This window comes from Pseudochaenichthys georgianus, chromosome 10, assembly GCF_902827115.2.
Source record: "Pseudochaenichthys georgianus chromosome 10, fPseGeo1.2, whole genome shotgun sequence".
NCBI lineage: Eukaryota > Metazoa > Chordata > Actinopteri > Perciformes > Channichthyidae > Pseudochaenichthys > Pseudochaenichthys georgianus.
Window position 1 is genome coordinate 44289676 of NC_047512.1, and position 14639 is coordinate 44304314.

The 14639-nt window shown below is 43.4% G+C and overlaps 1 protein-coding gene across 1 annotated transcript; it reads right to left on the minus strand.

Moving 5' to 3' along the window:
* Positions 1-3213: 3213 nt before the first annotated feature.
* On the minus strand, positions 3214-14409 carry LOC117453480 (alpha-tectorin-like). Its single transcript, XM_034092291.1, is given in 20 exon segments — positions 3214-3404; positions 4014-4133; positions 4241-4518; positions 4596-4879; positions 4990-5385; positions 6861-7057; positions 7192-7592; positions 7710-7743; positions 7746-7839; positions 7996-8594; positions 8680-9229; positions 9414-9997; positions 10095-10671; positions 10766-11166; positions 11427-11562; positions 11655-11750; positions 11828-12091; positions 12364-12479; positions 13993-14006; positions 14348-14409. Coding segments are annotated over 20 exon segments (5394 nt in total).
* Between the last annotated feature and the right edge of the window lie 230 nt (positions 14410-14639).

Sequence of the window (14639 nt, forward strand, 5' to 3'; positions counted from 1 at the left end):
TTATCCCATGTGTAAACAAAATCCTGCATGGGTAGAAAACCTTCAGGTCATAATGGATTATAAGACAATACCAAACATTTTTCCCAAATGTACATCCATCATTTCCCACAGTAAACACTCCAGTAAGTGTTTCTCTCCATCTTTCAGTCCTAAAAGAAACAGAATCGTCCTGTGTTAGTTTGAGCTTCACATTCTGCAAACGGCCACCTCCTGTGGGAGTGAAACATCATCCAGCAGATTAGATACGGTTTCCCCTTTTGTGCAATGTTAGGAAACCTCTCATTTCACACATTATTATCACACAAAAATAATGTGTTAGTCCAAAACATGCTTGATTAGTCATCGTTTTAAATCATGCAGTTGCACTGATCAGGTGCAGACATACACACACTCACACTGTCAGGTTGTAAAGTCAGGTCTGGTCAGGTTCACCTCAGAGTCAGTCATTGAGAGTGCCTTCCCAAGTTACCCTGTCGGTCAGGGTCAAAGGTCAGTTGGTCTCAGTCTTTTTGGCCATGTGTCGTGCCCTGCAGAGATGTTCCAGCACAGGCCAGCATCCTCCGTCTATAGAAATCTGTATATATGGAGCGCCATCATTTATTAATTCACAATTACAACTATAATGTTCAAGATATCTCCAACCCCTCCTTGCTGTTTCCCACATTCCCTGAAAAGTGTCTAGCCAAAAAAATGTCACTTCCTTATTGTACTATTACTATTACTACAATTAATTTACACCTAATTAGTATTAAAATGACTAATAGATCTATTTCAGAAACATGTGTACATCACTATCTTGTGTCAAAACATTACTAGGATCTGTAAAGCTCTGCTATGTATTCCATAACTCATTCTATCAATTTATCTTCAATTCTGGTGCACTTAAAGAACAATGTTACCTTCTTTAACAGTGCGTGGAACTCTGGGTGTCCGAACATGCAACAATTACTCCCTACTGTAACAAATTAAAACACTACCAAATTCACACAATAATAATAAAAAGTCTAGTGCATACTAGGGCTGCACGATTCTTGCTCAAATGTGAATCACGATTTTCCTCCATAAGAATTGAGATCACGATTCTCACACGATTCTCATCGTTTCAATGAAAATATTTATTGCACTCTTACTCTTAGACGTCACGTGAGTACAATGAATTTAAACAGACAACATTTGTCTCTCTTGTAACAAAAACATAACTTTGTCTTTAGTTGCTGAATACTGAACAAACATTACAACATTCAAAATGTGGAACCTGGAGCCAACTATTGTGGCTTTAACAGACACCATCAACATCAAAGTGCTGGACTTAAATCCCAGTCTCAGTTTCTTGTAGTAAAAACATAGAGTAACTAAAATGAATTTGACAGCCAAATACTGTGGCTTTAAACAAAGTGCTTGACTTAAACTCAAGTCTCTCTGGTAACAAAACATACAGTAACTAAAATAAAGATATTGCTGCTGCCTGAGTGCTGAACATAAAAAATAGAATGTTTGCAGCTTTATAATAACAAAATGTAAACTTTGCAGTAGCACCTGTCCACAGTGACAGGACACCCAACTACTGTACAACAACACCAACCTGTTTGTTACAGGGAGGAATGCACTTACGTTACTCAGAATACCTCACCACAGTGCTGAATATAAAAACAAAACAGTCACAGCTTTAGAATAATAATATTTAAAAAAGCCTAGCCGGCTAGCACCCAGTTCAACTACTGCACTTAAAGGTTCTTGTACTGAAAAAACATAAACTTAAACAAAGTGCTAGACTCCACTGAGTAGTAATGTCACTGAATCAAAATGATTGACTGAATATAAAAACGGAACAGAACATAAAGTTACAGCTTCAGAATAAATGTAAATAAAGCCTAGCTGCCTAGCTACTAGCACAGTCCATCTACTTTTTTCGGCACAATCACAACTTCCCTCTCACTCTCGCCAGAGTCGCCACCGGGATTTTCATCGGTGTTGTTGTCATTGTCCTCGACCTCCTCGTCACTCATTTCTGTTTTTCTTGTACTACTAGTCGCTCTCGTCACTCTTTGCTAATCAGTGCTAATGCTAACGCTTCTGTAAACATACTGCCGGCTCCTGCCCTCACGTGCTGCAGTCAGTGAGTGTTGCCAGGTATACTTATTATAAGCCACATTGGGCTTATCTTTCTGTAAAGTTGCTTGGTAGTAAGTAATAATGGTTGTTGCGGTTGTGAGCTTGTAGACCCGACATATATAGGTTTAAAGTGCTCATGTTCTTTTGCGCTTGTTTTCATAGACCTGGTTGCTTATTCCTTCCGCAAAAACTGGCAACCCTCGTGGCTGCAGCGTTAACACTGCATGAGAGGAGGAGAGACAGACAGAACACTACCATTTGGATGCGATCATGGTACTTTAATGTTAAATGTATAGAGTATATTTGCTTTACATCGTTTAAGTATGATTGACATTGCAAGTTGGTATTATTCAGAAGAAAAATAATTAAAAAATGTTAAAAAATCCCACAAAAAAAAAATCAGCTTGACGTCATAGGATCGCCGTAATTTAGAAATGAGATCGCATAGGTGTCTGAATCGAGATCACGATCTTTTTTCGATTAATCGTGCAGCCCTAGTGCATACTTCCTTCATGCCCCCCCCTTTTCCTATCAGTGTGTTTTAGACTGATTTTCCACTTCACTTTAATAATTCTCCTCTTTTCCGCTATTTTTTATTTACCAATTGACTAATTTATGGTCCATACATCTTCTTATCTTCACTTATTTATCAAGTCAATTCAAGTTATTTACAATACATTAGTAGATACCTTGTGAAGTATTCACAATAACTAATCCCCTCTAGGATATGAAATCCATTCATCTTTACGCAGATACTATTCCCTGATCTATATTTTGTTCATGATAACAATGGTATAACAACCACACGTTTTACCCATAGCTAGTTTCTATAACCAGACTATTATGTGTGACCTAATAATCAGATGTCTTGTTTGCTAACCAAGAATAGTAAACCTTAACCTTTTCAGCATTCCAGACCATCCTTTAAACAATTTAACTAAATTGCTAGTCAAAATACCAATACCACAGGAATTTTTTTTGTACTTTTGACAGGGGCACAAAGGCCACTTTGGCCGTGAATTGCATTTTTTTTAACAGGGCATCACGGCCAAAGTGCGGGGCAACGACGACCATGGCCGTCGTGAAATTCCCACCCTGGCACTATACCTTCAGAGCTGTCCCACACAGGTGGCTGTTATTGTTGAAGTTAAAAACCAGTCGTCCGTCATCCCGAGTCCCGGCGCAGGAGTGGTCTCGCAGGTGGAGGGCGCCGGAGTGGAAGCCGGCTTCGAACAGCTGGCAGCGCGAGACGGACATGGTGCCTGAACTACTTTCACAAATGATGGATGAGTCTATGAAAGAGAAATACAAATAAATATAACAAACATATTTCTATAGTTTTTGATCAGCGAGAAAACATTTTGAAGCTGTACATATTGTCTGAAAAGTTCAAGTCGTGACAAATTAACAGTTGTGAAGGGGGATGCTACAGAGAAACACGCGACTCAAGGATAACGTACAAATCTAAATGTTTATTTTGGACCAACAGTTTGAATAAATTATCATATTCGGTGAGAAATCCAGTTTTTTCTGTTGTACAATATCTGAGCCTTGGTTGCCATTGTTAGTGCCAGAAAACAACAAATAATAATAACAAATTGCCTTAAGCTGCTGATCGCACACCTTTTTCAATACTGCAACTGTTGTAGCTCCCATACGCCGTCAGTGGTGCATGAAGATACTTTTAGTTTAGTGCACCTTATGAGATGAATACAAGGACCACCCATTTTTAGCAAAAGTACTGTAACTAACCTAAACTTGAGAAGATCCCATTGTCCTGTGCTTTTTCGTTGATGTATAATACATGAACAAGCTATTGTAATATGTAGCATCGTCTACAACTCCATTTAACTTCCCTTAGCTCAAAGTGAAAGCAGTGTTTAAAGAGGAGCTGTTCTCACCGTAGCTCTCGTTGTTGGCCCGATGGTGGTGCTCATCACAAAAGCAGCCGTACACACCGTCCTTCTCACCACACCACTCGTGCTCTGCGCAGTCCAGCTGTTCACAGGGGTCTGACTCAGCTGTAGAAATAGTGGGAAAAGAACGAGACAAGAAGGGATACAACAGAAACAAATAATTGACTTCCACATTCATTATCTTGGCTATCCATAGCACAATGACAACCTACCGCAATGCAAAGCAGAGCGCCATTCAGGGATGTGTAACTCCAACACTGAGCAGGTTCTCTCATAGGCTGCGATTGCAGAACACAGCATGCCATTGGCTGGAGTGTAGAGGCAGAGATCAAAGACACAGGAAGTGTAAAACGGCTGAGGGTCAGAGTGCAGGTGACAGGCACTGAACGGCCCGCTAGTGTTGGTGATGACACTACAGAGCTCGGAGTATCGTCCCCCGACGTCGTCCAATCCATCTCCACCCCCCGTTCCTCGATCGGTGGATCCACATCTGGACAACACGTTACAGGTTTTACAACTTTGGCTGTCTTTCAACACAAGTTTATTTTGTTTTTAAAAACCGCTCACCCTGGTTGGCTTTTGGGAGACTTCCAGCTGTGTCCAAATTCATTGTCATGTTGTGCCGATGTGCCATTGGGTAAGACTTTGTCATCTGCAGAGTCACCGTTGAGATTTCCGCACATCCCAGTGACTCTGCTCTCACGGTTGTTGTTGACTCTCACCAACAAAGTACTCCTGCCATCAAACTGGACGGTCAAGTCCTTTGCATTGACCTCTATGAAGTGTCCCTGCCTTCGTATATGCGCTAAGGTTCCTGCAGTGCTGGGAAGAGTCACCTCAATTCCATTTATCTGGAGGAATGAGGGAGGGGGATCAGAAGTGAAGAGGTACTCGTGATATGCTATTATTACACCAGGAAGAAATCAAAAGTTCTTCATCTGGAAAGTTATTAAAAGTGTACCTTAACTCTTTTGCTGGGTCCAATCGTGATATTCACACTCTCTGGTTGCTTCGTGAGGTAGATATCCACCTCCGACACAAAGGACACATGGTTGTTCCCTCTGTGGTTGTTGGTGGCTACGACCTGAAACCCCGTGTCATTGGTGGTGTCGCTCACACTCTCAGTAACGATGTAAGAGCATGTGCCCTGGAAATGAGCCAGTGCCCCATCAAAGGTCCTGTAGTGAGGGTCCCCCCACACGGTGCAAGTAGACATCGCATCGAAGCAGCCCAGCTCTCCGTGTCTGACGGTGCAGTCTTGTGTTGGGGTGCACGATACAGCAGAGCAGCGCAGGTCATTGGGAGCATGGCATGCACATCGCTGGGAGCAACCCTCCGTCCAGAAGGACTCGTCAGCCTGCAATAGCACGAAAGAGCCACGTACACAATATAAAAATGCTGCAATTATTACATTAAAAGGCAACTAAGAGGATACATAATAAGTAGGGGTGTAACGGTTCACAAACATTTCGGTTCGGTACGTACCTCGGTTTTTAGGTCACGGTTCGGTTCATAACATATTTTTTTTTAATTATTATTAAACTGTGAATAATGTATTCACTCAAATAAATACAAAATATAATAAAATAAACATTAAGGTGCAGCATTTCGATGAACTGAAATAATCTGAACTTTACTGTACAAGTACTCACAAAACATAAACTATTAGTTTTGGGTTTTTAATTATTATTAAACTATGAATATTCACTCAAATAAATATAATAACATAAACATTAAGGTGCAGCTTTTCGATTAACTGAAATAATCTGTATTTGAACTGTACTGTACTAGCACCTAAGCAGCCAGTTAGACATAATGACTTGCTTGTCATTGTATTTTCATGTTGTTCTAAAGAAAGATGAACTTGTCCACATTGCTTGCCGAAAGGGCAGATCTGCTGGCACTAGCAATGTCTCCTGCTGTGGAGAACACACCCTCTCGCTAGGGACAGAGGTAGCAGATACAGCCAGGTAGCGCTTTGCTACCATGGCAACATAAGGATATTTGCCGTTTGTAATAGCTTTGGCTCGGTCTGAAGTTTCTGCGAGTGGTGGAGGCTTAAATGCTAGCGGGAGTTGGGTTTGCACTTCAGTCTTTTGGTACCGGTGACATTCACGTTCGGGTGATGCCTTTTTCAAATGAGTGTGCAAGTTTGATGTGTTGCCAGCCGCGTAACCAATTTTAGTTGAACAATGCCGACAAACAGCTTTGGTTCGGTCCACCTGTCTTTGTCCGTCATCCTTGTTCGTAACTGCGAAACCAAAATGTTCCCAAACCGGACACTTCAATGATGCTGGAGGATTTTCGAGCTCAACTTTATCTGCGTTCGCCATTTCGAGAGTTCCTCAAATTACTGACTACATTTGAACGCATCCCTCTGACCAGCTCGTCCAATGAAATGACTTGCTCGCTCTATGACGCGTTGATCACAATGGGAGCAAATTACTCTGAATGCTGCGACGCAGCACCTGAGAATGCTTCCAAGAAGTTGTTCACGTTCTCATTTTTTTACGTTTAACGTTATATTCGTTCGGTACACTTCGGTACACATGTGTACCGAACCGAAGGGCCCGTACCGAATAATTTCGGTACGGGTACGTGTACCGTTACACCCCTAATAATAAGTGTAGCACAATAAAGTGTTATTCATTTAGCCTAGGTTTAAGTAATCTGTTCATAAACATGGCCACTATTGTCGCGTTGTTCTGGTCTTTCTCTGCATCATTACTTGTCACTTTAGGCAATGGGATTGTGACGGCCGTGACTAAGCAGATTGATGGATCATTGGTACACATATCTGGTGTTTTTTTCATTAGCGGTTAAATGACGTACGTTGTAGTAGAAGCCATTGTATTGACAGCCACAGCTTTCCACGGGTACGCATCTTGTCCCACTCCTGACAAAACCTTCATCGCAGAAACAGCCCTCGGAGCAAACCTGCTCACAGGTGGCATCGATGCTGCTGGCACAGGTGTGGCCACAGTCGGTGCCACACAGCTCATAATGGGCGTTGGCGGGACAGTCGAGTGCTTTGTACGTGAGAAAATTAAATGATGGTTGTCAGCTTTTGTGTAGATGCAGTAGATCAATATACTTCTTCTTGGAAGACACCTCTTTGATGGTTTTATTAGGCTGCTTGGATGGCACTTGAATGTGTACTTACTGCAAGTGGTGTTGTCTCTCCAAGAGTAGATCCGAACATTAGCAGACTGACAGGCGCTGACGTATGTTTCAACTGCCCTACAAAGAAGCTCTCGGCTTCCATTCCCCGAGATACAAACATCGAACACACAGTTATTGAAATATGGCGCTGGGTCCACTCGCTCATGGCAGAAGCTGAGAGGGCCGTCAGCTGCTCGAATAAGCTCACATTGGGATGTTGCTGCTCTCTCATTGGCACATTGTGGGCAAGAAGAACCACACCCATCAGTGCAGGGGTGGCTGCCCGTTACTTTCCAACTTGCCCCGAATGCTTGTGGAGTGTTGACCGTCATTCCAGATGGGGTGTGGAACTCATCATTTGGATTTCCATTGAAGTTTCCACACAGTCCGCATGTTTTCCCTCTGATGACAATAGTTAAAAACATCCAGATTTAAAATGATACTTGAGTCTCATCATTTAAAGAAGATTCATTTTGAATAAAAACATTTGAACATGGGCTTCAGGATATTTGGCGTTACCTATAACTTGGCGGTACAGAGATAGACACTGTAGGCCAAAATCAGCACTGAGAAATGTGCGAGATCCACTTGCATAGATAGATACATGACTATTCAAGAGAACAGGTAGGTTTTTAGTCTCTCCATTCACCTATGACATTGGGAAAAACTCATTAAATGGCATAGATTTATATTTGCCTTGCAACTCTGTTTCTTCTTCAAAATAAAAGCATCAGTGTAGATTTAAAACACGTATGATATATGATTGATAAAACATTTTTTTGATAGTTTTAAATCTGTAGCTTACCTGTACCACACCTTGGCTTCCACTTGCCATTTGCACCCGATAGCCCCACACTTTCACAAACACTTCAGCTGTGACTGAAACCTGCAACCCTCTCCAAGGCTCGTTCCTCGCCTCCACTGAAAATGGGTGGAGCTCTTCAGTCTCATTGCAAGGCTTGGCCAGAACATAGCGGCACGTTCCCTGGAAGTCAAAGGCCTTTCCATCGAATGTGAGGTAGTGAGGGTCACCAGAGGCATAGCAGGTGCCATGAGGGTTAGGATGGCATCCAAATGCCCCCTCTACCACCCGACAGGACTCCTCAGGACTACAGGAGGTGGGGGCACATTGGACTGCCCCAGTAGTGCCATTACAGACACACAAGCTCTGACATTCTTCACCGTCCCAGAACCGTTCGCCACCTTGTCGGTAGCGTCCTTCGTGATGGCATCCGCAGGATGTTGGTGGCACGCACTGGTTGCCATCTAGGACGAGACCATCATTGCACTGGCAACCCTCCTGGCACACAGTGTCACAGGCAAAAGGGAAAGAGAGGCTGGGGCAGGCGGAAGGACACGAGCTGTCACAGAGTTCATAATGGCTGTTTGGAGGGCAGTTTTGCGCTAGAGAAAAACAAAGCAATTCATTTAGTAAAATAATTTATATAATATCAAACACATCTGTAATAACATGAACAAAATGGCTTACCACAGTGAGTGGATATCCTCCAGTCTCCTAGGGCCACGCCCTTTTGTTGACATATTATTGCGTAATCCCGTAGGAACTCACATAGGGCCGCTGCTGGATCTATAGAGGCTCGAGTGATCTCCACACATGCATCAACGTGCTGCAGTGGGTCCACCGTGGCCCGACACTGGGCAAACGGCCCACGTGGTGAGTGAAGAATGCTACAACGAGAAACCGAATAATTGGTTCTGGAGTTGTTGTGATGGCTTTCCACACAGTGTGCAGCCAGGGAGCCGTCTCTCCAACTGTCCCCAAAGTCCTGAGCGGTGTCGACCTGGACGCCATTTGGTGTGCGCAACTCGTCATGTTGGTGACCATTGAAATTACCACAGAGTCCACCGAGTGAACCATTGTAGATACCAGGTGCAGTGACACGCACCAGATGAGGCCAGACTGTCTGCACGGTCACACCAAAGGCAGTGCGGATGATGATACTGTGAATGCTGCTGTGGTAGATTTGGATTCTGGTGGAAGCTGCGCTGTAAGGGAGTCTGATCTGCTGACCATCAACCTGAAGGGCCGTTCAAACAGCCATTGTCAGATGTTAGGGTGAAGTGCGTTTCAGTTATATAAACAATAGTTTGTACCTTTTTATGCGTTATTCAAACCATGAAGACATCTTATTTTTCAATAAAGGTTCTCTTGTGTCACAACATTGCTTTTAATTAGCTCTTAGAAATATATGTGGGACTTACCAGAACTTTGCTGCTACCTGTCATTTCAATGGATACTTGTGTGCCCTCTGCCTCAAACATTAGCACCCTGGCAAAACCCTGTTGTCCTCTGGGTAATTGTTCTGCAGTCACCGCAAAATGTGGGTGACTAGACAATCCCATTACTTTGGCAAGGGTCAGTCGGCATGCCCCGGGGTACTGGTACGTCAATCCATCGAACGTCTGGTAAGACCCTGGGCCCCTTGTCCAGCATGTGCCATAGCTGTCAGGTGTGCATCCTCTTTCTCCCTCCTCCACCCTGCAAGACTCTAAGGGACCACAGCCATGGGATTGGCAAGTCATGGAGCCATAGCTGCACCTGCATTGTCTCCCACAGTCCTCGTCCAGGATCACAGATTCTCCAGAGCGGTAGTATCGGCCCTCAAAGCTGCAGCCACACTGAGCACGAGGGACGCAGACCCCAGCACTCAGGATGTAGCCAGCATTGCAGGTGCAGCTCTCCTGGACAGGGAGAGGGCAGTTCTGGGTAGAATTGGGATTGACACAGGTATCTGGACATCCTGTGCCCTGGGACACGAAGCGGCTGTTGGACGGGCAGGGGATTTCTAGAAAAAAGGAAACAACAGTCATCTTGAAATCTTGGACACTTACTGTATACCCGGAACATTTTAAGATATAATGTTGATTGAAACACAGACATACCACAGAAGCCTCGTCTCCTCCAGCTTGGCAGCTGGACGCCATTCTGCTGACACTCACTTGCATACACACTGAGGGCTTCGCACAGAATGGGTTGGTAGCCTCCTGCTATACACAAGTCCTGCACACAGCTTTCCAGATAGTCCTGTGGGTGAAGTTGTTGATGGCAAGCAGCAAAAGGTCCAGAAGTGCTCGTGAGGATACCACAATGAGCAGATGTGCTGTATAAAGCTGTCTGAGCCGCAGTGCACCTCGCGCAGTCCAAGCCTCCACATCGGGACCCACAAGCAGGCTCATCGTCTCCTGATGCTTTCCAACTGTTCGCAAAAACCACATCGGAGCTCACGAGCTCGCCTTGGCGGGTTCGGAAGTCATCCTCGGGATGACTGTTGAAGTTTCCACACAGGCCACATGTTGCATTCTGGTACGTGTAGGGTAAACGAATCCTAACATAACTATTTGTGTTATAGGACACCTCCAAGCCAAAGACAGTGCTGATGACCACAAAGAAACCTGACTCATACACCTGGACAGCGCCATTGGAAAGGGAGATCGGAGTGGCTTCAAAGTGTCCATTAACCTGTGATGACACCGGCGAGCAGAAACAAAGTTGTACAAGTGTGAACTAAAAGAGGAATATCACAGAAGGTTGGGATTCAGTTATCGTTGCTTACCTTAGCCATACCACGCCATCCTTTGACCAGCTCGATTGTATCATTATAGACATGCACTTTGACCAGTCGTGTCCAGGCGACTCGAGTGCTGCCTCTGTGCTCGTTCTTGCCCTCTACTCTATAGTAGGGCAACCCACGACCACATTGCTCAGAGAGAACATACGTGCAGGTGCCCTGGAAGTGAAACACTTTGTTATCGAAGGTATAGTAGTGTGGATCACCGCTGATGGTGCACCTGCCTCTCCGCACGGTCCGGCAGGAGAACTGAAAGGTAGTGGGTCTGCAGACTTGGGAAAAAGAGCAGGGCTGGCTGTGACACTGCAGGCCTGTCCGGGTGCACGTGCATTTCTGAGCACAGGATCTGTCGCTCCAGAACGAGACGCCCTGCCGCACGGTTTGACCTTTGAAGGAATGAAACGTTTCTTGAAATTCATTGACTTTTAAATGCAACTTCAGGGCGTTTTGACTTGTTAGCAAAGCTGACGGAAGAAAGACTTGAAAGACAGAACAGCTGCCTTTAAACTGCTGTTTTTGTTCAATAGGATTGAATTGTTCTATAGTTCAAGAAGCCCGAATACATCCTCAGACTTCTTCACCGTTTAGTGGTCACATGCACTAAAGTAAAGTCGGTATGGTGACCGCCCTCTGGTTCGGCTTTTACCATTAAAAGTGCAGCCGTGGATCCAGGTCCGGAAAGCCCAGCGACCGGCTACCTTGACGTTGCTGTTCGATCCGTTGCTAGAGAAGGACCCAGGGATGGAGAAATGATGAGTGGAGTTGATTGTGTCATATCCAGCCTGGAAGTACATATCACAGATAAGGAAGCGTTGATATCAACTGCATTTTCCATTAAGACTTGAGAAAGGCATTTTCATTAGTACATCCTAACCTGTGCTTGGCGTGCTGTCGATGCTATTCTCCCATAGTTCATTAGCACGAATGAGTAGTTACCTCCAGAGACCAAGACTGCTTGGAACGTTGATCCCTAAACATGTTTTGAGTATGATTATCAAAGTGAATCTGGTTCAAAGTTAAATGTATTCTTCCATTTACAACACTTACTCGTCCCTTGTTGCGCACATTAGACCACGTTGCAACAAAGACCCAGTCGGCGCTGAAGTGTAACCCTGGGAAGTAGGTATCGATGTCCTGTGTGGCTCGTTGGAGCACTCTGCCGCTGGTGTATTGGTGGTAGGTGATCTGACCCTTGCTTGCGTTGTTTAAATCTATCCATAAGGGAGCGATTAGATCTCTGCTCCCGTGCATCCTTTGAGGTGTATGTGTACTCCACGAGGTGTCAAAGGTCAGGTGGCCATTGCGGTTTACCTGCGAACCAAAGGAACAGACTCAACATCATCATTGACATATATTATTAAATATCAACAGATTTAATGCTTTATTATTTCAAAACAGGAATAAAACATGTTTTGACTACAACTAACTGCTGTACTTATTTAGTATCTGAAACATTTTGGATAAAGACGAACAAATCATTTCTAACTTCACTAAACATTTTTATTTTTTCAGTAGTTACAGTTACACATTTTCAAACCAGTATTGAAAGGAAAGTGAGTTTTTTTTAAATTATTTTAACATACATAGATGTGATCGTGCGACTGGCCAAAATACACAAAAGGTCGTTGCAGGGGAATTTGAGGAGAACTTCCATCGTCTGATCGTAACCTAGGAGTTCGAGCAATTGGGTAGAGTGGTCCTAGAAAGAAAAAAAGTGTCTTATTTTTCAGAAAATATATAAGGCCACATCGAGCCCCTCATGGCAAGTGCAAGTGCGGTGCTGAAAAAGATGTCGCACAATGTTGAAACTTTTCTTCACACTGACATAAATGTGCTTTTGGGGTTGAATGGACTATTATATTCCTATTTATAAAACGGACAAGTCAAATCAAGCAATCTGATTGGTTCTTAGCCGTGATATACTGAGCGTATACCACGGGTAGAATTGTAAGTTACTTTTCACAACAAGTCAGTATCCCTCCGCGTCTGAGAAAAACAGTATACAGTTGGACTGGAACAAGAAAGCAGCGGAGAAGTAACGGGCAGAAACCCTCCTTTTTACGCAGCGGTCCAGACATAGACATCAAACGGCTAAACATACAGTGTGCAGTTCCTTTGGCATCAGGGCAGGGATATCTAGATACTTCCCAAGGTCTGACAACATGAAGTGTGCTACTTTTAAAGCAAGCAACGATGTTTTCAAATCTGTAAACAAAGAGGTCCGCAAAAACACTATCGACCAATCAGATTGCTTGATTTGACTTGTCAGTTTTATAAATATATTTACATTTCTTCCGTTACGAAACAAACTTACAAACCATACGATGGAAACATTTAAGATTAACTTCGACCTCCGGGGGGTCTTACTATGCAGGAGTGGATTGAGCAGTGCCTATCTCCAGAAAGAAAAAGCTTCGCGTCGGGCTGAACCACGCCCCTTAGCTGTGATATAATGAGCATATACCACGGCCTGTCGTGAGCTATTGCTTAAATATATGCTGAACATCTACAATATACCTTTTTCACAGCAGACACAACATTGACAGCATCCCATTTACTCAATATAGATCCAGGGTGGTGATAATGTGAACACTGGCTGAGCTGACTGGGACACTTGAAGTCAAAGTCTCAGCTCAAAAGGGTCCAATTGAGTCTAGTTTACAAAGGACCACCTGGAAGTCTTCTTTATAGTGTGTCAGTGAAACACAACATCACTGTGGGCTTGAGATGCAGACGCAGCAGACTACACTTCCTAACACGTCCCAGATGCAACCAGAAGGGGGCGATGAGACACTGCCTTTCAGCCTGGCATTATTCATCTAGTTCGTGTGATACCTCCCTAACCTAAGTAGGTTTGGCTATCAAGCAAGTCAAATATGAACATTTAAGCTTAATGGTACTTCATTGTTTGGAATGTCCTTGTGAAGACAACTTGACATTAACATGCAGGTCTAAAAGTCAATGTAAAAAGCCTCCAACATTGAAGGACAATGCTTGCCGTCAGGGAATACACATGTTATGGTAACACAAATGGTTTCTTTAAGTTTGAGGATTGGGGCTGGTCTTATAACTAAGACATTTACAGTACATGTTATCTTGATTCATGCTAACCAGTCATAACAAAGACATCTCATACACTCAAGTGTCATAGTTAACCAGATGGCATACACATTCATTAGGTCTCCTTAATGTGTATGTAATGTCAGTTGTACGTACAGTCTGACTGCTGTTGTCCTGTTTGACTGCTCTTAGTGTGTAGCAGGCTGTTGAGAGCTGTTTCTGAGTCAAGCGACACCTTGCTGTAATCCAGGGGATATAGGTCTATTCCTGAAGTGATAACTGCTTTGAGCGACTGATTTTATGACTAACCCATTAAGAGCATGAAGATATTATCTTAATATCAACTCACCTGGAGAGTCAGCAAGCACCGTACCTATGGAAACAAACATTGAGATATCATTTGTAAAAGATCTGTCTGCTAACATCAATAAACAAAGTCAGTTAATGCAGTGATGTAAAAGTATCAACAGACATGTTAATTTAAATGTATCTGATTGAAATGTATACATACTTATCATCCCCAGAAGCAGTACAGGTAACATGATTTCTCTTTTCCAAAGGCCCAACATTCAATCCTGTGATCCAAATATAATAAGTACATTTTCAAAATAACACAAACAAATGAGAAAGAACAAAGTCTTCAGGGACGGCACAGTCCCATCTCACCCATGTACACTTTACAGAAATATGTACACGTATACTGTTTTTTTATATATATATATATATAGCGCATGGTGGAAGGGAGCAGGGAGAAGAACATCTTATTTTACCTGCCCCTACTTAAAAGAGATAACAAAAT